We start from the raw sequence: 27,266 nt of genomic DNA, 5'->3' as shown, positions 1-27,266 counted from the left end.
AAGCTAAAAATTGTATGATGAGGAACAGAAGTAAAAAAGTATGGGGAGCTAATCCTCCGCCTTGCGGCGCCGGCACACCGGGTTCTAGCCCCTGTTGGGGCGCCGGATTCTGTCCCGGTTGCCCCTCTTCCAGGCCAGCTCTCTGCTATGGCCCAGGAAGGCAGTGCAGGATGGCCCAAGTCCTTGGGCCCTGCACCCACATGGGAGACCAGGAGAAGCACCTGGCTCCGGATCAGCAAGATGCGCCAGCTGCAACGGCCATTGGAGGGTGAACCAACGGCAAAGGAAGACCTTTCTCTCTGTCTCTCTCTCTCACTATCCACTCTGCCTGTCAAAAAAGGGGTTCAAAACAAATAGAACTCAGAACACAGATTCCTACCTCACAATCAACTTGTAAGTACCAAAAAAAGTCAAGTTAAACTATACAAAAACTTTAAAACTCATCCAGTCTGTGAGTAAAATCAAAAATGGTCCTCTAATCAATAGAACAGACACAAGGAAAACAATGACTAAATTTTAAGAATAAAAAAATTGGAGGCCGGTGCCGCGGCTCACTTGGCTAATCTTCCACCTGTGGCTCCAGCACCCCAGGTTCTAGTCCCGGTTGTTCCTCTTCCAATCCAGCTCTCTGCTGTGGCCCGGGAAGGCAGTGGAGGATGGCCCAAGTGCTTGGGCCCTGCACCCGCATGGGAGACCAGGAGGAAGCACCTGGCTCCTGGCTTCCAATCGGCGCGGTGCGCCAGCTGCAGTACACTGGCCATAGCGGCCAATTGGGAGTGAACCAACAGAAAGGAAGACCTTTCTCTCTGTCTCTCTCTTTCACTGTCCACTCTGTCAAAAAAAAAAAAAAAAAAAAAAAGGGCCTGGTGACACGGCATAACAGGTTAAGTCACAGCCTGCAAAGATAGCATAGGGCTCCAGCTCGCTTCCCAGCTGTGCTACTTCCAATCCAGCTCCATGCTAATGTTCCTGGGAAAGCAGCAGAAAATGGCATCACGTAAGAGACCCAGAAGAAACTCCTGCTCCTGACTTCAGGCTGGCCCAGCTCCAGCCATTGTGACCATTTTGGGTGTGAACCAGCAGATGGAAAATCCCTCTCTCTCCTTTCTCTTTGTAACTCTGCCTTTCAAATAAAATAAATAAATCTTGGAGCCGGCACAGTGGCACAGTAGGTTAATCCTCCACCTGCAGCGCTGGCATCCCATATGGGCACCAGTTCTAGTCCCGGCTGCTCCTCTTCCAATCCGGCTCTCTGCTATGGCCTGGGAAAGCAGTAGAAGATGGCCCAAGTCCTTGGGCCCCTGCACCCGTGTGGGAGACTGGAAGGGGCTCCTGGCTCCTGGCTTCGGATCGGCACAGCTCCAGCCATTGCGGCCATTTGGGGAGTGAACCAACGGACGGAAGATCTTTCTGTCTCTCCCTCTCACTGTCTATAACTCTCTCAAATAAATAAAATCTTTTTAAAAAATAAAAAATAAATCTTAAAATAAATTAAATATAAAAATAAATTTTAAAAAATTAGGGCCCTTCAGGTAGGCATTGTGGCACAACAGGTTACTCAATGCCTGCATCCCATATGAGTGCCTGGAGTCAAGTCCCATCTCTGCTTCTGATCTAACTTCCCACTAATGCACCTGGGAGCAAATGATGGCCCACACACTTGGGTCTCTGTCTCCTACGTGGGAGACCAAGATGGAGTTCCTGGCTCCTGACTTCAGACTGGCCTGCCCCCATCTGTTGTGAACATTTGCAGAGTGAACCAGCAGAAGGAAGGGCTCTTTCTATTTCTACCTATCATTCTACCTTTCTTTCTTTTTTTTTTTTTTAAAGGAAAGAGTTTATTGGGGGACAGACTGGAGGTAAGGGGCGAAGAAGGAAAAGAGGGAGGAGGAGATCATAAGAGAGAGAGAGAGACAGCGGTCAGGAGACAGAAAGGAAGAGAGAGGAGAGTCTCTCTACCTTTCAATAAAAATAATATAAATGGGACCTTTGTTCATAATAGGCAAACTTCCCAAATGCCCATCAACAAACTATGTATGATATACTCAAATATTAGAATACAAAGCAAGAGTTGGAAATTTTTTTCTGTGAAGGGCCAGAGCAATTATTTTAGGCTTTGCTGGCCATCCAATCTATGTTGCAACTATTCAACTCTGGCCTTTCAGAGTAAAAACAACTTCACATTTTATTATGGACACTGAAACTTGGATTTCATGTAACTTTGATGTGTCACAAAATATCTTCACTTTTTATTTCGTTAACTATGTTTTAATAATTTTTATTTAATTTATTTGAAAGAAAAAGAGCTGGATACAGACAGAGTTCTCCTATCTGCTGGTTTACTCTCCAAATGCCTGCAACAGTTGGACTGGGCCAGGTTGAAGCCAAAAAAGACCTCAATGTGGGTCTCCTATGTGGGTGGCAAGGACTCAACCACTGGAGCCATCACCTGCTGCCTCCCTAGTTGCACATTAGCAGGAAGCTAGAATCAGGAGCAGAGCCAGGACTTGAATCTAAGAACTCCAAAATGAGATGTGGGCATCTCAAATTGCCTACCCTTTTTTAACCATTTAAAAACATAAAAATCTGGGCTCCAGTTCTTCTCAGCTGCTCCACTTCCAATCCAGCTCCCTATTATTGGCCTGGGAAAGCAGGCGAGCATGGTCCAAGGGTTTGGGCCCCTGCCACTCATGTGGGAGACCTGGATGGAATTCCAGGTTCCTGGCTTTGGCCTGGCCCAGCCCTGGCTGTCACAGCCATTTGGGAAGTGAACCAATAGATGGAAGATCTCTCTGTCTCTCCCTCTCTCTCCATATGTAACTGCCTTTCAAATAAATCTTAAAAATAAAAAATAAATTTTTTTAAACATAAAAATTCTTATGAGTTCACTGGCTATACAAAAACAACCAAGGGACCAAATATAGCTGTGGGCTGTAGTTTGCTGACCTTTCCCTACAGCAATGAGAATAAATGATTACATGCAGTAATGCTTAATCTCATAAACATAATGTTGAGTAAAAGAAGCCAGACACAAAAGAGTACTGTAGGATTCCATTAATACAAAATTTACAAACAGGCAAAACTAAACCATGCATTAGACATTAAAAGGCTGACACTGTGACACAAGACATTAAGCATCCTATAGGGATGCCAGTTTAAGTCTCAGCTGTTCCACGTCCCACCCTGCTAATGGCCTAGAAAAGCAGTGGAAGATGGTCCAAGTGCTAGGACCTCTGCACTCACAAGGGAGACTGGGATGAAGTTGCTGGCTTTGGCCTGGCCCAGCTCCATCTGGGGAGTGAACCAGCAGATGGAAGCTCCTGCACTCGCTTGCTTTCTCTCTCTTTCTCTCTCTCTCTCTTTGTCTCTACCTTTCTGTAACTCTGCCTTTCAAATACATAAATAAATCTTTAAAAGTGGGTGAGGAGAGTTAGAAAGTGATTCCCCCGGGTGTAGGGCCCTAGTAACTGGAAGAGAACATGAGGGCTGGAAGTGTTCGGTTCCTTGTTCTGGGTGCTAGTTACACGGGTACATTCAGTAAATTCAGTTTGTGAAGATCCATTAAGCTGGCACATCTAAGACGTGTCTGCTTTTCTGTATGTTTGCTAAATCCGGTAAATTATTAGAAATCTAATTAAAGTGTCCTTTTTTGTTGTTGTTTACATTTTAAGCTTTTATTCAATGCAAAAGATGCACAGGAGAGAGGTAAATCTCTCCTATCTATAGGAAAGAGGTAAATCTGGGTTCATAACAAGTACCACGAACCAGCCATGTGGAGGAGCATCTAGGCCAGGAAGCATGGGGTGACGTGCCCTAGAGGCACAGGGCTGCAGCAAGCTCCGTGCTGGTAAGAGGCCAAGGAAAGGAAGGCCGTCCTTTCCTTTTTTATTTGTTTAAACATTTATTTGAAAGGCAGAATTACAGAGAGAGACAGAGAGAGATCGATCTTCCATCAGCTGGTTCACTTTCCAGATGGCCACAACGGCCGGCCGGGGCAGGGCCAGGACAAAGCTAGTAGTTTCTTCTTCTATATCCATCCCCGCATGGATACAGGGGCCTAAGCACTTGGGCCATCCTCTACTGCTTTCTCAGGCACATGGGCAGGAAGTAGGATCGAATCAGAGCAGCAGGAAATCAAACAGGTACCCATATGGGATGCCGGCATTGCAGGCAGCAGCTTAATGAGCTATGCCACAGCACCAGCCACAAAGCATCCTTTCAAGAGAGCTACCTAAAAAGCCAAGAAGGATGTGAAGACCTACTGGTGATGGCCCCTACCACTCACCTGGGAGTCCAAGATTTCCCTCCTGCCTCCTGGCTCTGGCCTTCTGGCCATTATGGGCCTTTTGGGGGCTGTACCAGCAGATGAGGGGAGAGGGTTTCTCTTGAAATAAAAGTTTTAAAAGAAAAAAACCACTATATGTTACTAAGGAAATCTGGACAACAAAATAAGTCACTGAAAATACTCTGTTCTAAACATCAAATGTGTAGAAAACTAATACTAACATTTACTACTTTGACTATAAAAATCTACTGGTTTTCTCATAAGAAGCCAAAGACACTAATGATATAGGATTCATTATTAGCAGGGAGAGGGGCTGGATTACAACATAGCAAATAAAACTGCCACCCGCGACACAGATGCTTACATGAGTGCTGGTTTGAGTCCTGGCTGCTCCACTGTCGATCCAGCTCCCTGCTAATGGCCTGGGAAAAGCAGCAGCAGATGGCCCATGTGCTTGGGCCCCTGCCACTCATGTGGCAGACCAGGAAAAAGCTCCTGGCTCCTGGCTTTGGCTGACACAACCATGGCTGCTGTGGCCATTTAGGGAGTGAACCAACAGATTGAAGACCTCTCTCTGTCTCTCCTCCTCTGCACAGCTCTGATTTTCAAATAAATAAATGTTTTAAAAAAAGATTCATTTTCCCAGGTAAATTCTGTCAATACTTTTAAGTGATCAAAGAAGATCAGAGGTGAAGAGGAGGAAGGACGCATGTAAAAAATGGGTACATTTGGGGGCTGGCGCTGTGGTATAGCAGGTAAAGCTGCAATCTTCAGTGCCAGCATCCCATATGGGCGCCAGTTTTAGTTCCGGCTGCTCCTCTTCGGATCCAGCTCTCTGCTATGGCCTGGGAAAGCAGTAGAAGACGGCCCAAGTCCTTGGGCCCCTGCACCCATGTGGGAGACATACAAGAAGCCCCGGGCTCCTGGCTTCAGATCCGCCCAGCTCCAGCTGTGATGGTCATTTGGGGAGTGAGCCAGCAGAGGGAAGACCTCTCTCACTCGCTTGCTCTCTCTTTCGCTGCCTCTCTGTAACTCTGCCTTTCAAATAATAAATAAATATATATTTTTTAAAAATAAATAAAAATAAAAGAGAATGATGATAACTAGAAGCTGGAAAGGGGAGGCGCAAGGAGGGAATGCAGAAAGAATCATTAATGGGTACAGGAGTATATTTGGATAGGAGAAACAACTTGTAATCTTCTCAGCATAGCAGATTAACTGAAAACAATTGCCTATCTCAAAATAATTAATAGAGAAGATTCTGAATGTTCCCAATACAAAGAAATGACAAAAGTTTGAAGTGATGGATATGCTAATAACTCTAATCTGATAATTACATGCATATCATACTGTACTCTGTAAATATACACAATTATGTCAATTATGAATAAAAATATACATATTATATTCAACTTGGTGCCAGCATGGTAGATCAGCAGGTTAGGCCACCAGCTAGGATGCCAGCATACCACAGGAACACGCACTTCAGTCCCAGCTGCTCTACTTCCTATCCAGAACCCTGCTAATGTGCCTGGCAAAGCAGCAGAAAAAGGCCCAAGTACTTAGGCCCCTGACACATATGTAGGAGACTGGAATGGAGTTCCAGATTCCTGGCTTTGCCCTGGCCCAGCCCCAGCCATTGCAGCCATCTAGGGAGTAAACCAGTAGATGGAAGGTGTTGCTCTCTCTTTAAATCTGGCTTTCAAAAATTTTTTAAGTCTATTTTAAAATTATTTTTGAGCACTGGGAAAAAAAAGAAAAAAAAAAAAAAAAAAGAAAGAAAGCCTACAGAACACCTTACAGGTCATATGATTCTGGTAAAATGTTCTGCAAACCCCAGTTGGGTTATCTGCAATCATTGCTTTATCATGTGATATTCTATAACATAACAATCACTGGTCAATCCTTCAGAGAATTAAAAATACATCTCATGCATTATCATCTAAATTTTCAAAAATGCTCAAATTAGCAAAACTCAGTTACATAAAAACCATAGAGGAGCTTGCATTGTGGCACAGCAGGTTAAGCCACCACTTGTATCACGGACATCATCCCATATCAGAATGCCAGTTTGAGCCCTGGAGGCTCCACTTGTGATCTAGCTTCTTGCTAATGCACCTAGAAAGACAGCAGATGATGGCTCAAGTGCTTGGGCCCCTGCCACGCACATGGGAGGCCAGGATGAAGTTCTTGGCTCCTGGCTGTTGTGGCCATCTGGGGAATGAACAAGTGGATGGAAGATTCTTTCTGTTTCTGTGTCTGTCTCTTTCCTTCTGTTGCTTTGCCTTCCAAATAAATAAATATTAAAAAAAAAAAAACTATAGTAAAACGAATCTATTTACAGAGCTTTAAATTTTCTAAATAATGATATATCTAAATTCAAAATATGAGCCAAATATTTAGATTTCTTTTGGGGTAAGAAGTTCTTATTGTTGAGTAGCCAATTTTTGACCATTTTCACAACTAGATCATCCCAGAGAAAGAACATTCAAACATTATGTTGATTCTAGCATATTTTATCTGTACACTACCAAATATTCTACTGCCACCTACAGTGGAAAGAGAGAATTACTTTTGTGATTCAGCCCTAAAAGTATGACCTCATTAGTCAAATGTTATCAACCTCTTCAATTTATGTCCCCTATCTAAACACTTTAAGACCATATGTTTTATATCTATTATTCTTAATTGTTTAACTTCTTACTAAAATTACAAGTTATTCAAAATATGCAAGAATAAAGTTCATTCTTAAATTGACACTAAATTATTAAAGGTGGTACACTACATTTTTCATTTGTAAAGAGATTATATTAAAAAATCTTTAAAAAAGATTTTAATACATGAAAAATTATCTTACATGAGAAAGCTTTTTTACAACACACAATAAATGCAAAACTTCTTGCAAAAACAAAACATGTTCAATATTAAAAACATTCTGGCTTTTTCATAAGGCAAATAAAAAAAAAGATTAAGTGGTATATTCTTCTCCAGATAAACTCTTGCATTTACAGCATACCCAAAAACATCTTAGCAATTTAATGTTTGTCAAAAGCCTCTGTTAAAAGCTTTCATCAGTGCTGGATACAAACAGATTAAATTGCTAACACTGAAGAACTACATTAAAAAAAGCAGTGTCCACTCTGCCTGTCAAAAATAAAAATAAAAAAAAAAAAAAAAAGCAGTGTCTGGACTGGTGTTTGACACCATGGTTAAGATGCCACTTGGGATGCCCACATCCCATCTAAGAGTGCCTGGGTTCAAGTCCCAGGTTCACTTTCAATTCTAGATTTCTGCTAATGAGCACCCTAGGAAGCAGCAGGTGATGGTTCAAGTACTCCAGTCCCTGCCATCCATGTGGGATGCCTGGAATGAATTCCCTTATCTTGGCTTTGGTGTAGCACAGGTTGGGCTGTTAGGGAAATGAACCAGCATATGGGAAACATCTGTCTCTTTCTCTGCCTTTCAAATAAATGAACATGTTTTTAATTAATAAAGGATAGGCACAGAGGTTGCTGGACAGCTTTTTTAAAAAAATTAAATACAACATCCTTCAAATGATATTGCAAGATATACAAAGCTGAATTACCATGAGTCTTTCCTTCCCAGTGTATCTAATTCTCAAATTACCAAATTTCATGACTTCAACAGAAGAAACAGAATCAGGTGTTTAAATATTTCTTCAAGTCTCTTACCATAATCTTTCTTTTTTAAGATTTTATTTATTTATTTGAGAGGTAGAGTTACAGACAGTAAGAGGGAGAGACAGACAGAAAGGTCTTCGTCTGTTGGTTCACTCCCCAAATGGCCACAATGGCCAGAGCTGCACTGATCCGAAGCCAGGAGCCAGGAGCTTCTTCCGGGTCTCCCACATGGGTGCAGGGGCCCAAGGACTTGAGCCATCTTCTACTGCCTTCCCAGGCCACAGCAGAGAGCTGGATCAGAAGAGGAGCAGCCTGGTGCCCATATGGGATGCCAGCGCCACAGGCAGAGGACTAACCTACTGTGCCACGGCACCATCCCCACCATAATCTTTTTTTAAAAAAAAAATTTACTTATTTGAGAGGCAGAGTTATAGAGGGAGGGAAGGAGGGAGGGAGGGGTAGAGAGAGGTCTTCCATCCACTGGTTCACTCCCCAAAGGCCCACACAGCCAGGGAACCAGAATCAGGAGCCCAGAACTCAATCCAATTCTCCCATGTGAATGGCAGAGACCCAAGTACTTGAGATATCACTGCTGCCTCAGCAGGGTCCTCATTAGCAGGAAGCTACACTCAGGAGCAGAAGCCAGGACTCCAAACTAGGCCCTCCAATGGGACGTGGACATCCTAACTGCTAGGCCAAACTACCTTACCGTTTCAGTAGCAATACCCACATTTAAGCACCATGCATTCATTTACTTATTTTATAAATTTGTATCACTGTTTTTACTATTACTACATGCTAGAAATATAATTAGGTATCAGAATAAAGAAAAACAATGTTTTAAAGGAGAGGGTCTTAAGTTTTAACTTATTTGACAGGGTGCCAGAGAGAGAAAGAGACACACACACACACACACACAGAGTGAGACCTTCCTTCTACTGGTTCACTCTCCAAATGTCTTCAACAGCCAGGTCTGAGCCAGCCTGAAGCCAGGAGCCTGGAACTCAATCAGGTCTCCCACATGTGTGGCAGGAATCCAAGTATCTGGGCCATTACCTGCTGCCTCCCAGAGTGTACATTAGCAGGCATGCTAGATGAGAAGCAGAGAAGCCTGGAGCTGACCCCGGGAGACAGCAGCGATGACTCAAGTAGTTTGGTTCCGCCACCCTCATGGGAAACCTGGATTGAGTTCCTGGGTCCTGGCTTCTGTGCTAGCCGTTGTGGGCATTTGAGGAGTGAACCAGTAGATGATAGGTTGCTTTCTCTCTCTCTCTGCTTCTTGAATTTAAAATTTTTTTTTCAAAATTTTTAAAAATTAGGTAAATCTCACTAAGTTCCAAGTTTTTAATTCTGTGAATATTTCAATGACATAATATTTATTTCAAAATTACCGTAAGTGGCATATGCACTGCTCAAGTTTTTATAGATTCCCTATATACAGGACAATATATAAAGCGTTAAAACAGCAGCATATAGCAGAGAGTAAAATTTTTTTTTAAGATGTTGTATCTCTAAACACACCAGGCAGCAGAAGACAGCTGAAGTACTTGGGCCACTCCCACTCATGGGGCAGATGTGAATGGAGTTCCTGGTGCCTGGATCAGCCCTGGCCATTGCATCCATCTGGGGAGTGAACCAGCAGCAGGAAGCTCGCTCGCTCTCACTCTCTCTGCTCTGCCATTCAAATAAATAAATCTGGGGGCCGAAGCTATGATGTGGTGGGCTAAGACTCCACCTGCAGTGACATCCCGTATAGGCACCAATTCGAGTCCCAGTTGCCTGTCTTCCAATCCGGCTCTCTGCTATGGCCTGGCAAAGCAGTGGAAGATGGCACAAATGCTTGGGCCCCTGCATCCACATGGGAGACCCGCAAGAAGCTCCCAGTTCCTGGCTCCTGGCTTCAGATTGGCCCAGCTCCAGCCATTGCAGCCATTTGGGAAATGAGCCAGTGGATCAAAGACCTTTCTCTCTTTCTCTCCCTCTCTCAGTAACTCTCACTCTCAGATAGGTAAATAAAATCTTAGAAATAAATAAATATATTCTAAAAAACTAGTAAAAGACAAGTTTGCTTTTTAATGTTTCCGTAAGAATTAAACATTTAACCATAAGTGTTACATAAGGTAAATGAAGATTAGAAACTGCTGTCAAGGCCATCATAGTGGGTTAAGCTGCCATCCACAAAGCCAGTATCCTATATGGACACCGGTTCAAGTCCCAGCTGCTCCACTTTACATCCAGCTCTCTGCTAATGTGCCTGGGAAAGCAACTGAAGATGACCCAAGGGCTTGGCCCCTGCTATCTACGTGGGAGACCTGTATGTTCCAAGCTCCCAGACTGGCACAGCCTCAGCTGTTGTGGGCATTTGGGGAATGAACCAGACTCTACCTTTCAAATAAACAAAATAAATCTTAAAAAAAAAAAAAAAACAAAAAAAAAAAAACACTATGGTGCAGTGGCTTCAGTCTCCGCCTGAGATGCCAGTATCAGATATGAGTACCAGTTGGTGTCCTCCTGGCAGCTCCACTTTCAATCCATTTCCCTGCTAATGGGCCTGGGAAGGCAGCAGAAAATGGTTCAAAAGTACTTGAGCCCCTGCCACCTACATGGGAGACCTGGATGAAGCTCCTGACTCATGGCTTTGGCCTGGCCCAGGCCATAGCATAAATTACAGTGATTTGGGGAGTGAATCAGAGAATGGAAGGTGTTTCTCTCCTCTTTAACTCTGCCTTTGAAATAAACAAATCTTATTAAAAAAAAAAAAAAAGAAAAGAAAGAAAGAAAGAAAGGAAGGAAGGAAGGAAGAAAGGGTAGGAATGGAGAGAGGGGAGGGAAGAAGGGAGGGAGGGAGGAAGCAGATGTCATCCTAGGCCCACATTTTCAACCCTAGATCAATCTAAGGCTTTCTCCCACAGTTCCTCAGACCAATCACCTGAGCACAGGTAAATCTTCTGTAGCCTACTCCCAATTTCAAGAGAGCCATCCAGCTCAACAACCCAGAACCACTCAGGAAACGTTAAGTATCCTGGATATTACTCAAGAATGTACTTAAAGTAAGAGGGCAGTTTGCAGGCAATCTCTTCTCTAGGTATCCCACAATTTTCATCTCAAAACAAAACCACCAAAATGCAATCAATAGCCCCCAATATTTGGAAATCCTAAGACACTGCCATTAACTACACATATGCTATTTTCAGACTGCAATCTGCCTTCATCCCCCACACAAACACCTCAAAAATCCAGGTATGTCAAATTTTCTAGAAAATCCTCCATGATTACTTGAAGAGTAAGATCTGATAGAAAGAGGCATTCACTAGTGGTTTATATCAAGTTAAATTACTTAGGATGTCTAGGATCATATCTGAACTATTTTCCTTTACAATTCACTTTTTCTTTTAAGATTTATTTATTTGAAAGGCAGAGTTACAGGGAGGGAGGGAAGGAAGGAGGGAGGAAGGGAGAGAGAAAGAGAGATATGAAGATAGAGATCTTCCATCTGCTAGTTCACTCCCATAATGGCCACAAAGGCCAGGGATGGGCCAGGCAGAAGCCAGGAGCCAGGAGCTTCCTCCAGGTCTCCCATGTAGGTGCAGGGACTCAAGCACTTAGACCATCCTCCACTGCACCCCAGGCACATTACCAGGGAGTTAGATCAGAAGTGGAGCAACCAGGACTTGAATAGACGCCCTTAGGGGATGCCAGCATTGGCATCGTAGGCAGCAGCCTTATGCACAATGCCAGCGCTGCAAAAATAGTTTTTAAACATATAGAACTTGGCCGGTGCCACGGCTCACTAGACTAATCCTCCGCCTGCGGCGCCAGCACCCCAGGTTCTAGTTCCGGTTGGGGCGCCAGATTCTGTCCCGGTTGCTCCTCTTCCAGTCCAGCTCTTTGCTGTGGCCCGGGAAGGCAGTGGAGGATGGCCCAAGTGCTTGGGCCCTGCACCCGCACGGGAGACCAGGAGGAAGCACCTGGCTCCTGGCTTTGGATTGGTGCAGCGCTACGGCTGTAGTGGCCACTTGGGGGGTGAATCAATGGAAGGAAGACCTTTCTGTCTGTCTCTCTCTCACTAACTCTGCCTGTCAAAAAAAAAAAAAAATATATATATATATATATATATATATATATATATAACTAGGCCAGCCTTGTGAGTACCAGGTAAAGCCGCCTGTGATGCCACCATCCCTATGGGCGCAGTTCAAGTCCCGACTGCTCCACTTCTGATCTGGCTCCCTGCTAATAAACCTGGGAAAGCAGCAGGGGATGGCCCAAGTGCTTGGGCCTCCAGCACCTACGTGGGAGACCTGGAAGAAACTCCTGGCTTCGGCCTGACTCAGCCCTGGTCGATGCGGCCATTTAGGGAGTGAACTAGCAGATAAAGACCTGTCTGTCTCTCCCTCTCTCTCTAACTCTGCCTTTCAAATAAATCAATCTCAAACAAAACAAACAAACAAAAACTAAATTGCCTTGAAAAGCTTAAGCAGTTTCGAAAAAAAAAATCAAATGCAAAACGGCAGTAGATGAAATTTCAACACTGACTGTAACAGAATGTGATTTCAGGCTGTTTGGCTTTCTTAGCCTGTTTCCTAAATTTTAAAACAGGTGTCCACCATGTAATGCTTTTGCAAGAAACAAATAACAATGTAAAATGTCTAACACAGTTCCTAACACACAGGAGGCCCACAAAAATCAGTAATTATTTTTTACAGTCTGTCTCTTCAGTACAACTTGGCACTAGATCATTACTATGACTAGTTCTTGGTCTACCCCAGAGTTGTTCATTAGCCACATATAACTGAGCACTCACAACGTAGTTAGTCCAAACTGACATACATATGTGCTTTAAGTGTAAAAAACAAACCATATTTCTAAGACTTAATTAAAAAATAAAAAATCAGGGCCAGCACTGTGGCATGGTAGGCTAAGCCTCCACCTGCAGTGCCAGCAACCCATATAGGTGCCAGTTCAGGTCCCGGCTACTCCTCTTCCCATCCAGCTCTCTGCTAATGGCCTGGGAAAGCAATGGAACATGGTCCAAGTGCTTGGGCCCCTGCACCCGTGTTGGAGACCAGGAGGAAGCTCCTGGCTCCTGGCTTTGTATCGGCCCAGCTCTGGCCACTGCTGGGGAGTGAACAGGTGGACCTTTCTCTCCGTAACTCTGCCTCTCAAATAAATAAACAAAATCTTTAAAACAATAAAAATCTTATTAATATTCTGTATACTGAGTACGTGTGAAGTGGTGGTACTCTGAATATATGGTACGAAGTAAAATATAATTACTAAAATTAATTTCACCTGTTATGTTTGGCCGTCCTTGACTTCTAGCCGGTAAATACGCTCTCTTAACCATGCCACGGTCTGCTTGACAAGTGTTCTGGCTAACCCATCCCTTACCCTGGCAGACACGGACTCACAACCCAAGAAAACTGGACATCTATCGCTCTTTAAGTCCAGAGCTCAAAGAACCGCCAAGGAAACTTCCTAACTGTGGACTACCCAGCAACAGAGAAGAGATGCCTTGAGGAAAAAAACCAGTCTTCCGCCGCAGGTGTCAGTGAGCCTGAATAGAAAGGGGTCACTCTTAAGGAGGTGAGAAGGGGCGACGAAGCAAGCACCCCAGATGTGAAGGAGCGCAACGTGCAGCCAATGGAGTAGAGGCCTGAGGCGGAAAGCTTTTAGCGCTGGGTGCGGGTGCGGGCTGAAGGGAAGGGTCTGGGCTCCGCGGCGCAAACTACACAAGGAAGCGCAGTACCTTAAGAATTCCCCTCATCTTCGCCAGAAACGGGCGAAATTCCTCGGGCTGCACCTCCGGATAGAGCTGGCTCCGCAGCAGCTCCTCCGTGATGCCCGGGTGCCCGTGGAACGCGTCCTGGGCCAAGCCGTTCAGTAACCCACTCAGGGGCTTGCAGCTCTCGAGCTCACCCGCCATGGTCGGCCGAGGCCCCGCCCCCTAACAGCTGAGCGCAGTTTCCCCCAACGGCGGCCGAGGCGGGTCCAAATAGTGTGGGCAAAGGCTCGCAGGAAACGCGGCAGCGGGGTTCCTCCAGGGGTCAGTATTGGCAATTCCCAGTTTTGTTCTGCAAAACCCATCTCATTTGAGAGCCAGAACGGAAATGCTCATTCACTTACTTCCGCTGATTTGCTTCAGCACTCCAATGCCTACTGAAAGAGAGATGGCTTGGTGGGCAGCACTTAGCATTCCACAAGGGGGCCAGTTTAACTTTGGGAGGCCGTGTCTCATTTCAGGACTCGACAACCCATTAACTGAATAGATTCTACACTCAGATCTAATCTCTAACTCTTCCTTTGTGGACACTTTGTCCAAGAAAATGTAACCATCTCCTGATAACTTGGGTTGTTAATTGCCATTTTACATACCCGTGTCTTGGCTTTTCAACTAGATCTGTGGCCTTGATCATGTTCCTTTCTGTAGCAAATATTTTGCTAGAGCTTTCTTTATTATCCTGAAAGGAAATACCTAGATAACATGAGTATATAACTTCCTATAAAAAGGAATGAGGTACTAATACATACCATAACATGGATGAACTTTAAACCAAGCTAAAGTGAGAAAAGCCAGACACAAAAGGCCACACAGGCCGGCGCCGTGGCCTAACAGGCTAATCCTCCACCTTGCGGCGCCGGCACACCGGGTTCTAGTCCTGGTCGGGGCGCCGGATTCTATCCCGGTTGCTCCTCTTCCAGTCCAGCTCTCTGCTGTGGCCCAGGAAGGCAGTGGAGGATGGCCCAAGTCCTTGGGCCCTACACCCGCATAGGAGACCAGGAGAAGCTCCTGGCTTCGGATCAGCACGATGCGCTGGCCGCGGCGGCCATTGGAGGGTGAACCAACGGCAAAGGAAGACCTTTCTCTCTGTCTCTCTCTCTCTCTCACTGTCCACTCTACCTGTAAAAAAAAAAAAAAAAAAAAAACACAGCTTCCAAATTACCCACCAGAAAGTCTGTATCCATTTATTTCTATGAAACCCTACTATAACCTTATTATTACTATAGTAAGTTACCTTACTATAACCTTACCATTACCTTATTTTGCTTACCGAACCTTACTATGACTTGATTACTCTTTATAATCTTTGCCATTTATTATGTAAAAATATTATGTTTAATTTGCATTTCTTGAATTTTCAGAGTGAATACTTTATATATATAGGAAGCTTGTATTTCTTCCGATTTCTTTGTCCATTTCCCTATAGGGGTTTCTGACACTTCAATGATTTCTAAGAACTCCTTATATATTCAGAATATTAAAGCTTGTCACCTATATTAAAATATTTGTCTCGAGTTTATATAGTTGAATCTGTCTACATGCATAGAAAGGTCTGGAAGATTATTCACCAACATTATAGTGTACATCACTCACTAAATGAGGGTGTTCCTTATTTTCTCTTTCTAATTCCCTGATTTCTCTAAACATTGCAATAAAACAGTTATTTAATTAGAGGCCAGTACTGTGGCACAGCAGGTTAAGCCACCGTCTGCAGTGCTGGCATTGTATATGGGTGCTGGTTCCAGTCCAGGCTGCTCCACTTCAAACCCAACTCCCTGATGATGCACCTGGGAAAGCAGCAGAAGAAGGCCCAAGTACTTGGGCCCCTGTACTCACATGGGAGATCTGGATGAAGCTCTTGGCTTCTGGCTTCTGACTTCAACCTGGCCCACCTCCAGCTGTTGTGGCCATTTGGGGAGTGAACCAACAGATGGAAGATATCTCTGTAACTCTGCCTTTCAAATAAATAAATAAATCCTTTTTAAAAATAGGCATTTAATTAAACCATTAAATAAGTAATATGTCTTAAAGTCAAAAAAATTTTTTGAAGATTTATTTGTTTGTTTGAAAGGTAGAGTTACAGAAAGGGAGAAGCAGAGAGAAAGAAGTCTTCCATCTGCTGGTTCCCTCCCCAAATGGCTGCAATGGCCAGAACTGGATCAGACCGAAGCCAAGAGCCTGGAGCTTCTTCCAGATCTCCCACGTGGGTGCAGGGGCCCAAGCACCTGGGCCATCTTCTACTGCTTTCCCAGGTGCATTAGCAAGGAGCTGGATAGGAAGTGAAGCAGCTAGGAATCGAACCAGTACCCATATGGGATGCCAGCACTGCAGGCAGCAGCTTTACCTGCTATATCACAGTGCCTGCCTCTAAGTTTTTTTGTTTTTTGTTTAATATTTATTTTATTTGAAGTCAGAAGAGACATAGAAATCTTCCATCCACTGGTCCACTCCCCAAATGGCTGAAATGGCCAGGGCCAGGCCAGGCAGAAGCAAGGAATCTGTAGCTTCTTCCAGGTCTCCCTTGAAGGTGGCAGGGGCCTAAGCACTCAGGCCATCTTCTGCTGTTTTCCCAGGCACATTAGCTGGATCGGAAGTGGAGCAGCCTGGACTCGAACTGGCACCCATATGAAATGCTGGCATCATAGGCAGTGGCTTTACCTGCTATGCCACAGCACTGGCCCCTATATTAAGTTTTAAAAAGAGAGGTAAGGGTTGGCAACATGGGTTAAGCCACAGCCTGCAATGTAAGCATCTCATACAGATGCTAGTTCATGTCCCAGCTGCTTCACTTCCAATCCAGCTCCCTGTTAATATACCTGGGAAAGCAGTGGAGGATGGCCCAAGCACTTGGGCCCTTGCTACCCACATGAGAGACCCAGAAGAAGCTCCTGACTCCTGGCTCCAGGCTTCTGCTTGTCCCAGCTCCAGCTGTCATGGCCATTTGGGCAGTGAACCAGCAAAGATTCTTTCTCTCTCTTTCTCTCTCTCTCCCTCTCTCCCTCTCTCCCTCTCTCCCTCCCTCTCTCTGTAACTGTGTCTTTCAAATAAATAAATAAATCTCTTTTTTTTAATTCATTTATTTATTTTTGACAGGCAGAGTGGACAGTGAGAGAGAGAGACAGAGAGAAAGGTCTTCCTTTGCCGTTGGTTCACCCTCCAATGGCCCCTGCGACTGGCGCGCTGCGGCTGGCACACCGCGCTGATCCGAAGCCAGGAGCCAGGTGCTTCTCCTGGTCTCCCATGGGGTGCAGGACCCAAGCACTTAGGCCATCCTCCACTACACCCCCGGGCCACAGCAGAGAGCTGGACTGGAAGAAGTGCAACCGGGACAGAATCCGGCGCCCCGACCAGGACTAGAACCCGGTGTGCCGGCACTGCAGGCGGAGGATTAGCCTGTTGAGCCATGGCGCCGGCCAATAAATAAATCTTTAAGGAGAGAGAGAGAGAGAGGTAATTGTGAAAAAGTAACTAAACCATGCGGGGAGGCTACAGGAAGATAATTATTTTTACAAGGTTTGTTTGTACAGAACTTTCTCAGACACAACTTGCTACCCCTGTTACTTTTCTTCTGGTACACAGAGGACATCTTCCATATGAGACTCTTAACCCCTGCTTTAAGGAAGAAAAAAGAGAAGGATCAGAGTACACTTGTTGCACCTGCTGATTTTTAAGTGTTTTAGCTTGAATTATTTTACCAAAGGATCATGTCCTGTCGTGGCGTATCACCATACATAACCCTGCCTCCCTGAACCTATAGCAAGTTCCAGAATACCTGGGTGACCAATAAAAGAAATTCACTCTTGTGCCACTAGGGGCTGCTATTGCCAATGCTGCTGTTAAAAGTTGGTAGCAGCTGCATTTTTAGATTGCCTTTCAAACAAGAAAAAAAGTACAAAGCTTTACTTTGCTAAATCTCAAAACACACCCTGTATTGTAGATAACAAACTTGGGTACAGATATATTAAAATAATTGCTTAAGAAAAGGCAATAACAAAACAAAGACCCTGAAACCTTGACTCAGAGGGAAAACTATAAATACCTCAATAGCAGCTCACCTTATAAGGTTTCCTTCTCTTGTAGCCAAATGGGTTTCCATTCTAAGTTCTATTAAATAACTGGTCCCAGGCAGGCAATAGGTATTTTTATAAGATCTTCTACCTCTGAAAACATTAAGATACTGAAATAGTATGCAAATACAAGGGTCCCAAAATTTTGCAGCACTCTCTGCTCCCATCTCTACTCTCCTGTTCGCAATTCTGCCTTTATTACCATTCATTCCACAGTCAACCAGACACTAAACAGATATTAGTCAGAGCTTTGTACCAGGCATTTTACTAGGCTCCATGGGATACAGAAATAAATGGCAGTCTCTTCCTTAAAATCTTAAATTCTGGCAAAGGAAAATTATGTAAACAAATTATTAAAATACAGCGAGGGGCCAGCACTGTGGTATAGCGGGTAAAGCTGCCACCTGCAATCCTGGCTGCTCCACTTCTGATCCAGCTCTCTGCTGTGGCCTAGGAAAGTAGAAAACTGCCCAAGTCCTTGGGCCCCTGCACCCGCATGTGAGACCCAGAAAAAACTCCTGGCTTCTGGCTTCCAATAGATCAGCTCCAGCAGTTGTGGCTGGCCAGTTGGGGATTGAACCAGCAAAGGGAAGACCTCTGTCTGCCTCTGCCTCTCTGTAATGCTGCCTTTCAAATAAATAAATAAATCATTAAAAAATAAAATAAAATACAGTGAATCAAGGAATGTTATGATTTAGTACCAAGAAGTAGCTGTCAGGTTGCTGGTAGGATAATGAAGGCATTAACTCAGCTTGAATAGGTCAAGGCTTAATGACGAATAGCTGACCATGTTGTAGGTGAAACAACATGTTCTATGTAACCAGATATAAAATAATATAAACTAATAATTTTAACTACTTATATTAAACGTAAAGCCAGAAAGTTGATGCATCAAGGCTGGGCCGCTGGTTTCCCACTCACCCATGTCCTAAGGCACATACTGCCTTGTTCTTTATCTCAACTTCTTTTGCAGACAAAGAAAACAGGATGACCTGGTCAAGCCAGGTCTAATCTCAACACCTGTGGCTCTCTCTCTCTTTTTTTTTTTTTTTTTTTTTTTTTTTGAGAGTGGACAGCGAGAGAGAGAGAGAGAGAGAGAGAGAGAGAGAGAGAGAAACAGAGAGAAAGATCTTCCTTTTTCGGTTGGTTCACCCCCCAATGGCTGCTGCAGCCGGAGCTATGCCGGTCCGAAGCCAGGTGCTTCTCCTGGTCTCCCATGCAGGTGCAGGGCCCAAGGACTCAGGCCATCCTCCACTGCCTTCCCATGCCAGAGAGCTGGACTGGAAGAGGAGCAACCAGAACAGAATCCGGCACCCCGACTGGGACTAGAACCCAGTGTGCCAGTGCCGCAGGCGGAGGATTAGCCTAGTGAGCCGCGGGGCCGGCCAACACCTGTGGCTCTCTAGTACCACCTTGACAAACAGAGAAGAAATATATTGCCATCTGTCTGGTGACGAGCCTGGACACCTGACACCAGAGACATGTAGCTCCTTTGTAATTTCACCATACCGGTTCCCCTTTCTTTGTAGCCTCTTTAAAAAAAAAAATACCCTCTTGGCAGGGTCATAGTTCTTGAGACCTGGTGATTTGCTACCCTCCCATCTATCAACTGACTAAATGTTCTACTTCTTCACCCCCAAACCTTGTGCTCCTTATTTTGACTTGACACTAAAGACGGGGACTGAGCTTTCAGTAACACCCATACTCCTATTCGGAGGCATGGAACAGAATGTTGTGCTGAAGGACCTGTGAACAGTGTAGCAAGAGTGAAGCCAGGAATCTAGGGTAATAAAGCCGAAGAGACAGGATCTAGGACACAGAGATGGAGAGTTCACATGTAATGACAACTGTTACACTTGGTCATTGTGGACTATACAAGAGAAAGAATCTACTTTCTACCCATCTTAGGTTCTTGGCTAGCATTCTTTAAAAAAAAAAAAAGATTTATTTATTTATTTGAAGGCAGAGTTACAGAGAGGCAGAGGCAGAGAGAGCGAGAGAAGTCTTACATCCACTGGTTCACTCCCCAGTTAGCCACAACGACTTGAGCTACGTCAATCCAAAGCCAGGAGCCAGGAGCTTCTTCCACATCTCCCACGTGGGTGCAGGGGCCCAAGGACTCAGGCCATCTTCTACTGCTTTCCCAGGCCATAGCAGAGCGCTGGATTGGAAGTGGAGCAGCCGGCACTCATATGGGATGTTGGCACTGCAGGCAGCGGCTTTATCCGCTATGCCACAGCGCTGGCCCCTTGGCTAGCATTCTAACAAAAGATAGATTAACAAAAGAAAAACACACAAATGTATTTTTAATAAGATTTTTAAAATTTATTTGGCATAGTGACATGCACAGAAAGATACATATACATATACTTACACATACACATAGAGATAGACAGAGACATCTTTCATCTCCTGGTTGACTCAACAAATACCTGCAATGGCTTAGGCTGGACCAGGGGCCAGGTACTCCATCCTGATCTCCTACATGGGGACAGGTACCCAAATGCTTAAGCCATCTTCAGGGAATTGTTTTGGAAGCAGAGCAGCCAGGACTCAAACATGTGCTCTGATAGGGGATGCTTACTGAACTGGAAGTGGTGGCTTAACCTGCTGTGCCACAACACCAGCCCCTATACAAATTAATTAATGTAAGGTTTTTTTTTAAAGATTTATTTTATTTATTTGAAAGGCAAAGTTTACAGAAATACAGAGAGAGAGAGAGCTATCTTCCTTCTGTTGGTTCACTCCCCAGCAGCCTCAATGACCAGAGATGTGCCAGTCCAAAGCCAGGAACCAGGAGCTTCTTCCAGGTCTCCCACATGAGTTGTAGGGCCCAAGCACTTGGGCCACATTTTGCTGATTTTCCAGGCACATTAGCAGGGAGCTGGATCAGAAGGGGAGCAGACAGGACTGGAACTGGTACCATATGGGATGATGGAATCACAGGCCGTAACTTTATCCACTGTGCCACAATGCTGGTCCCTTTTTAATGTTAGTCTTACATGACACAGGAGACTTCATAAAGAAATGAAGACACAAAGAAGCAGTTTGAGTCTCTTGATTATAGGCTAAGTTGGACAAAGAATAATAAATCATGAAAACATGGGGATTTGGGCTAGTGCAAAGAAGTAACTGGGAAAATAGAGGTTAGTGTGACAGAAAAATTGTTTTTCAATATTTATTTATTTATTTGAAACGTAGAAATACAGAGGCAGAGAAAGGGAGAGAGAGAGAGAGAGAGAGAGAGAGAGAGAGAGAATGAGAGGTCTTCCATCTGCTGGTTTACTACCCAAATGGCCACAACAGCCAGAGCTGGGTCAGGCTAAAGCCAGGAACCAGGAACCAGAAGCTTCCTCCAGGTCTCTCAAGTGGGTGCAGGGGCCTAAGCACTTGGGCCATCCTCTGCTGCTTTCAGATGCATTAACAGGGAGCTGGATTGGAAGCGGAGCAGCTGGGACTCAAACTGGTACTCACATGGGATGCTGGAGCTGCAGGCTGTGCCTTTACCTGTTATACCACAGCGCCGGCCCTCCAGGTTTGTTGGTTTGTTTGTTTTTACATTTGTCTCTTGTCCTCAATCCGGGACTCCTCCTCTTTGGTAATAAAAACATCTTCCTTCTGGTACAGGTAAGACAGGGAGGCAGCAGTGGTGGAGCCACACAGGGGTATTTCTATTATCTCAAGGCCTACATGATATGGGTTTGGGTCCTCTTGCTCCAAAGATAAATAGATTCCCTGCCTGGAGCAGGTTCATACCAGTTAAGGGAGATAAAGCTGACCTAGAGTGACCTACAACTCATCCTCTGGTTCACTCCCCAGATGGTCACAACAGTTGGAGCTGTGCTGATCTGAAGCAAGGAGCTTCTTCTCGGACTCCCACACAGGAGCAGGGGCCAAGGACCTGGACCATCTTCCACTGCTTTCCCAGCCATAGCAGAGAGCTGGATTGGAAATGAAGCAGCTGGGACTCACTGGAACCGGCATCTGTAAGGGATGCTGGCAGTGCAGACAGCAGCTTTACCTGCTATGCACAGCACTGGCCCCAACTCAAACGTTTTTCAGTTACTGTCTTTACTGGGGTCAGACTAGGAGTACCTGAGTCTTGCAGACCTCTTTGAATTTTTTTCTTTCCCATGTTCTTTTTGGCCTATTTCTGTATCCTCATGAGCTGTTTTTCCATCCTCTTCTCCTACCAGACAACCCCATGAGCCAGATGCCACAGGGAGGCAAACTTTCTTGTAGGTTTTTGATGTTTTTAGATTTATTTATTTATTTGAAAGTCAGTGTTACACAGAGAGAGAAGGAGGCAGAGAGAGAGAGAGAGAGAGAGAGAGAGAGAGAGAGAGAGAGGTCTTCCATCTGCTGGTTCACTCCTCAAATAGCCACAACGGCCAGAGCTGAGCCAATTCAAAGCCAGGACCAGGAGCTTCTTCCACATCTCCCACACAGGTGCAGGGCCCAAGGACTTGGGCCATCTTCCACTGCTTTCCCAGGCCATGGCAGAGAGCTGGATTAGAAGTGGAGCAGCCGGGACTTGAAACGGTGCCCATGTGGGATGCCTGCACTGCAAGCGGCAGCTTTACCCACTACACCACAGCACCAGCCACATCTTGTAGGTTTCAATCACATAACCTTGAGGGCTATAGTAACCACCATCTGCTTTTTCTTTTCATGGGGCAGTGGGATCCCATCAAATACCTTGAGATGGTCCAGAAAAGCTTAACCCCCTCTTAGTCTTGGTGCACAGCATTCCTTGCACAGTTCACCAAAATATATGGCTAGGGACTCTGAAGTGGTAGGGGCCATAGGATGGTTTGGTGTCCATCCACTTCCAGATGAGGGCCAGTTTCTTTGACTTGTTTCTGTAGAAACTGCCAGAAATATTGATGTCCTCACAATGTGCAACCACTACTTTCCAATCCAACAGTATCTGCTTGGCCATAATGGCTGATAGATTGCTCAGATAGCTTTGGCCATCTAGCACCAGGACCTGCCCCTCCACTATCTTAGGAAGCTGCCTATAAAAGAAGCTCATAAACAAGTTTTTAATTGTTTGAGTATTTAAATAATTGTTAAGCCAGCCAAGTACAATTAGCAATGTATCTATTGAGTTTTTCTGTTCTATCATCATATCCTTTAGCTCAAGAATTTGTTTGGTTCTTTTTTAATGCTTTCTATTTCTTTACTAAACTTCTCATTTTGTTTATGCATTGTTTTTCTAATTTCATTTAGATGTCTATATGTTGTTGTGTTTTTGTATCTCACTGAGCTTCTTTAAGATGATTACAATACATGTCACTTTAATGGCAAGGATATGTTCTGAGAATTGCATCCATAGGTGATTTCATCATTGTGTAAACATCATAGAGTACACTTATACATACCTACATGGCTTTGGTCAGTCACTCAAGATATCCTCTTTTTTTTTTTTTTTTTTTTTGACAGGCAGAGTGGATAGTGAGAGAGAGAGACAGAGAGAACGGTCTTCCTTTGCCGTTGGTTCACCCTCCAATGGCCGCCGCGGTTGGCGCGCTGCGGCCAGCGCACCACGCCGACCCGATGGCAGGAGCCAGGTGCCTCTCCTGGTCTCCCATGGGGTGCAGGGCCCAAGCACTTGGGCCATCCTCCACTGCACTCCCTGGCCACAGCAGAGAGCTGGCCTGGAAGAGGGGCAACCGGGACAGAATCCGGAGCCCCGACCGGGACTAGAACCCAGTGTGCCGGCGCCGCAAGGCGGAGGATTAGCCTAGTGAGCCGCGGCGCCGGCCGATATCCTCTTTTTTTAAAAAAAAAATATTTTATTTATTTATTTGAGAGGTAGAGTTACAGACAGAGAAAGGCAGAGATAGAGAGAGAAAGGTATTCCATCCTCTGGTTCACTCCCCAAATGGCTGCGACAGTCAGAGCTGAGCCAATCTGAAGCCAGGAACCAGGAGCTTCTGGGTCTCCCAGGAGGATGTAGGAGTTCAATAACTTGGGCCATCTTCCACTGCTTTCCCAAGCCATAAGCAGAGAGCTGGATGGGTAAAGGAGCAGCTGGGACTCAAACGGACACCCATATGTGATGCCGGTGCCACAGGTGGAGGCTTAGCATACTATGCCACCACGCCAGTCCCTCAATATATCCTCTCGATATAATCAAGAGAAGTGGCAAAGGTGAGATGTATGAGGTTGCTGCTAGCATAACATGCAATTTTATTTTAAGATTTATTTATATTTTTGGAAGTCAGAGTTACAGAAAGAGGGAGATACAGAGAGAGAGAGTGATTTTCCATTCTCTGGTTCCCTCCCCAGCTGCAATGGCCAGGGCTGGGCCAAGCTGAAGCAAGGAGCCAGGAGCTTCTTCTAGGTCTCCCATATAGGTGGCAAGGGCCCAAGCACATGGGCCATCTTCCACTGCTTTTCCCAGGCCATTAGCAGAGAGCTGAATCAGATTTGAAGCCACAGGGTTAAATAATGTTTGCTTCCTTTGCTTTTCATGTTTTTGCCCTACCTCATCCTGAATCCCTAAAATAACAATCACTTATTTAGTCAAAAAATTAATTTTTCTAGCTCTCGACAGAACCACAGTAATTGCAGATTAGTTCATTTCTGTTTTTAAATAGAAAAAAACTATTACTTACCTACTTCCACATCACAAAACTTCTGAGCTTCCCAGCATCCTCCTTTGACTTTTCTTTTTCCCATTTTTCAAACAAATATTTTTGCTGGGAGGCTTAGAGAGTGATAAAAAAAAACTGTGTACTAGAAACCTTTCAAGGAAGATCCAAATATATTTAATGAAAATAGGCTTCTCTTTCATGTTGATTTTGCAAACTTAAGTTAAAAAAAGAATGATGCAAACAGGGTGGCTTAGAAAATAGGGCTTAATGGTCATCTCAACAACATAAACTAACATAAAAGAGAAGAAATACAGGTAATACATAATGGTAAAAATTGTCTTTGAAATGGAAGAAAAACCTATGAGAGATAAAATATACACATTATACATCTCTTTTTCCAACCCTAACCAGTGCCTGACCCTATCTTATGACTGAGGATCTAGGACACAGTGGGCCATACAACCCTGAGTCTTTATTTAAATAGTCGGCCAGATATTATTTTTTTGCAAAGCTTTAAAGAAATTGTATTTTTAAGTTTTACCTATTTATTTTTATTTGAAAAACACTGTGATACACACACACACACACACACAGCTTCCACCTGCGGATTCACTCCACAAATGTCTGCAAAGAGCCAGGGCTGCCAGGCTGAAGTCAGATGCCTGGAACTCCATCCAAGTCTCCCATGGAGTGGCAGGGGCCAGTTATTTAAGCCATCACTTGCTGCCTCCCAAGGTGCACATTAGTAGGAAGCTGGATCGGAAGCAGGGCAGGGACTCGAACCCAAGCACTCTGATATGGGATGCAGGTGTCCTAAGGAGTGTCTTAACCACTGCACCATACACCCTTTAAGAAATTCCATAAGGCTAGTGTTAGTGCCAACATCCCCACATATGCCTTATGTCTGCTTATATCTGATAGGATTTAACACATATTTTTGTTCTTCATTAGCAACAGTGCTTTGTTTATATAAAGCATCCTACAAAAGTTTTTAGCACTTGTTGAAATCCCATTCCAATTGAGAATTAACGTACACCAACATTTTAATGTAAGCAAAATTTTACATCTATTGCTGAATCCAAGGAACAAAAATAATTCCAATTTAAGTTAGCATAAAAATATTATAAACATGTTTATAACTTGAAACATTTCAAACAATTAAAGCAATTGTCATACCTACAGAGACCACTCCAACAAGCCAACAAAGGCCTCTTCCAAATTTGGCCCTGTGCTCTATGGTTGGCAGTTCCAATCCTTACACTGACAGAATGAGAAGAGTTTAACAAACCTTCAAATATCATTTAGTTCAATCTTCCTAGTCTAAAGATGAGGAAAATGAGACCAGAAAACTTAAATGACTTTCCCAAGATCAGGGCAATAAGTAGCTCAGGATTTCAGATTCCCAGATTAATGCTATTTCCATTGTGACACACTTCTTTCCATTATATTGCATCAGTTGTCTAAACAAACCATCATGGGATATGTACGCAGTACAGGGGGTAATCTAGTTCTACCAAGAGAAGTCAGCCGGGGTGTTAAGGATCACGGAGCACCTAGCAAGCGCCTAGTGCTGATCTCCTGAATGCAGCAAAGCGTCTCATGATCGCAGAATTCAGTGCTTTGAGCAATTCCCCTTGGACCTATGCAAGCATTCATCCTTTTATGGCCACCTAATGATTACCTGTGGATGCATATTGAATGAACCTGACCTGCATAAACTTCTCTGCTCATAGTCCTAATAGGAGCTTGGCAGTTTAGCTTATGGCTTCCGAGTCCCTGTGCTGTATCTGAATATTTACCTTGGGCTTCCTTCCCTCATCCACTAAATAAAGGGCACCTATTTCGTAGGATTATTGTGAAGATTACGTAGAACAAAACATGTAAATGTTTACCAATGTGCTTAGCAAATAGCAACAATCACTATAATGTTTAGGATCCCTAAGACTCAGAAGCTACGTTATGTAAGAGAAGCTAGTGAAAAAAAGCAGACTAGTAACGGGACAGGCAATCCTGACTGGCAGGTAGTCCCAGCTCTTCAGCTTTAAGATTCTCCATAATTGGCCAGCGCTGTGGCTTAACAGGCTAATCCTCCGCCTTGCGGCACCGGCACACCAGGTTCTAGTCCCGGTTGGGGCACCGGATTCTATCCCAGTTGCCCCCCTTCCAGGCCAGCTCTCTGCTATGGCCCGGGAAGGCAGTGGAGGATGGCCCATGTGCTTTGGCCCTGCACCTGCATGGGAGACCAGGAGAAGCACCTGGCTCCTGGCTTCGGATCAGCGAGATGCGCCAGCCGCAGTGGCCATTGGAGGGTGAACCAACAGCAAAAAGGAAGACCTTTTTCTCTGTCTCTCTCTCTCACTATCCACTCTGCCTGTCAAAAAAAAAAAAAAAAAAAAGATTCTCCATAATTTAAATTAAACCTGTATCTACCACCCAACATCAATCAGTACAAAACAACCAACCTCAACACTCAAAATACGAAAGCTTCCAACAACCCAAATCTCCCTCTTCTGCATCCTTTCCAACATGATTAAAACTATGTGTAAAATTCAGGTCAACGCCACCAGAACACCGGCTGAGCCACACCCACCCGGGAGTGCTCAGAGAGTAGGCACCTCCAGCCAGCACGCCGAGGGGACCTTACAGTCCGGGAGCGGGAATGGGGAGATGAGGGTGCCCCCAACAGCCGCCTGTCAAACTGCGCGTCGTCGCTGACGCCTCGAGTGAATGCACCCCACCCGACCGCACGGCGCTCCCCACCCGAAGCACCCGGGGCCGACAAAGCCCTACTTGCGGAGCTTCCCGCTCACAGCCACTTTCAGCCGGCGCGCGGCGGACAGCCTCCTACGTCACAGCAGCGCCGCGCTGGCAGCCAGGCCCCCTTCCCCG

General features: G+C 44.8%; 1 protein-coding gene across 2 annotated transcripts in view; it reads right to left on the bottom strand.

Moving 5' to 3' along the window:
- Positions 1–13,889, bottom strand: part of COMMD1 (copper metabolism domain containing 1) — a 158,762-nt gene extending 144,873 nt beyond the window's left edge. Inside the window, exon 1 of one of the 2 annotated variants that reach the window (XM_062209512.1) lies at positions 13,676–13,889. In XM_062209512.1, the coding sequence (XP_062065496.1) occupies positions 13,676–13,852 (177 nt within the window). In that variant the 5' untranslated portion in view covers positions 13,853–13,889. The remainder of the gene's footprint in view (positions 1–13,675) is intronic. The other variant, XM_062209511.1, reaches the window with a different exon arrangement.
- Positions 13,890–27,266: the final 13,377 nt, after the last annotated feature.

Source organism: Lepus europaeus, chromosome 13 (genome assembly GCF_033115175.1).
Source record: "Lepus europaeus isolate LE1 chromosome 13, mLepTim1.pri, whole genome shotgun sequence".
Lineage (NCBI taxonomy): Eukaryota > Metazoa > Chordata > Mammalia > Lagomorpha > Leporidae > Lepus > Lepus europaeus.
The sequence above is the reverse complement of the archived record's forward strand: the minus strand, read 5'-3'. Positions and strand labels throughout refer to the sequence as shown.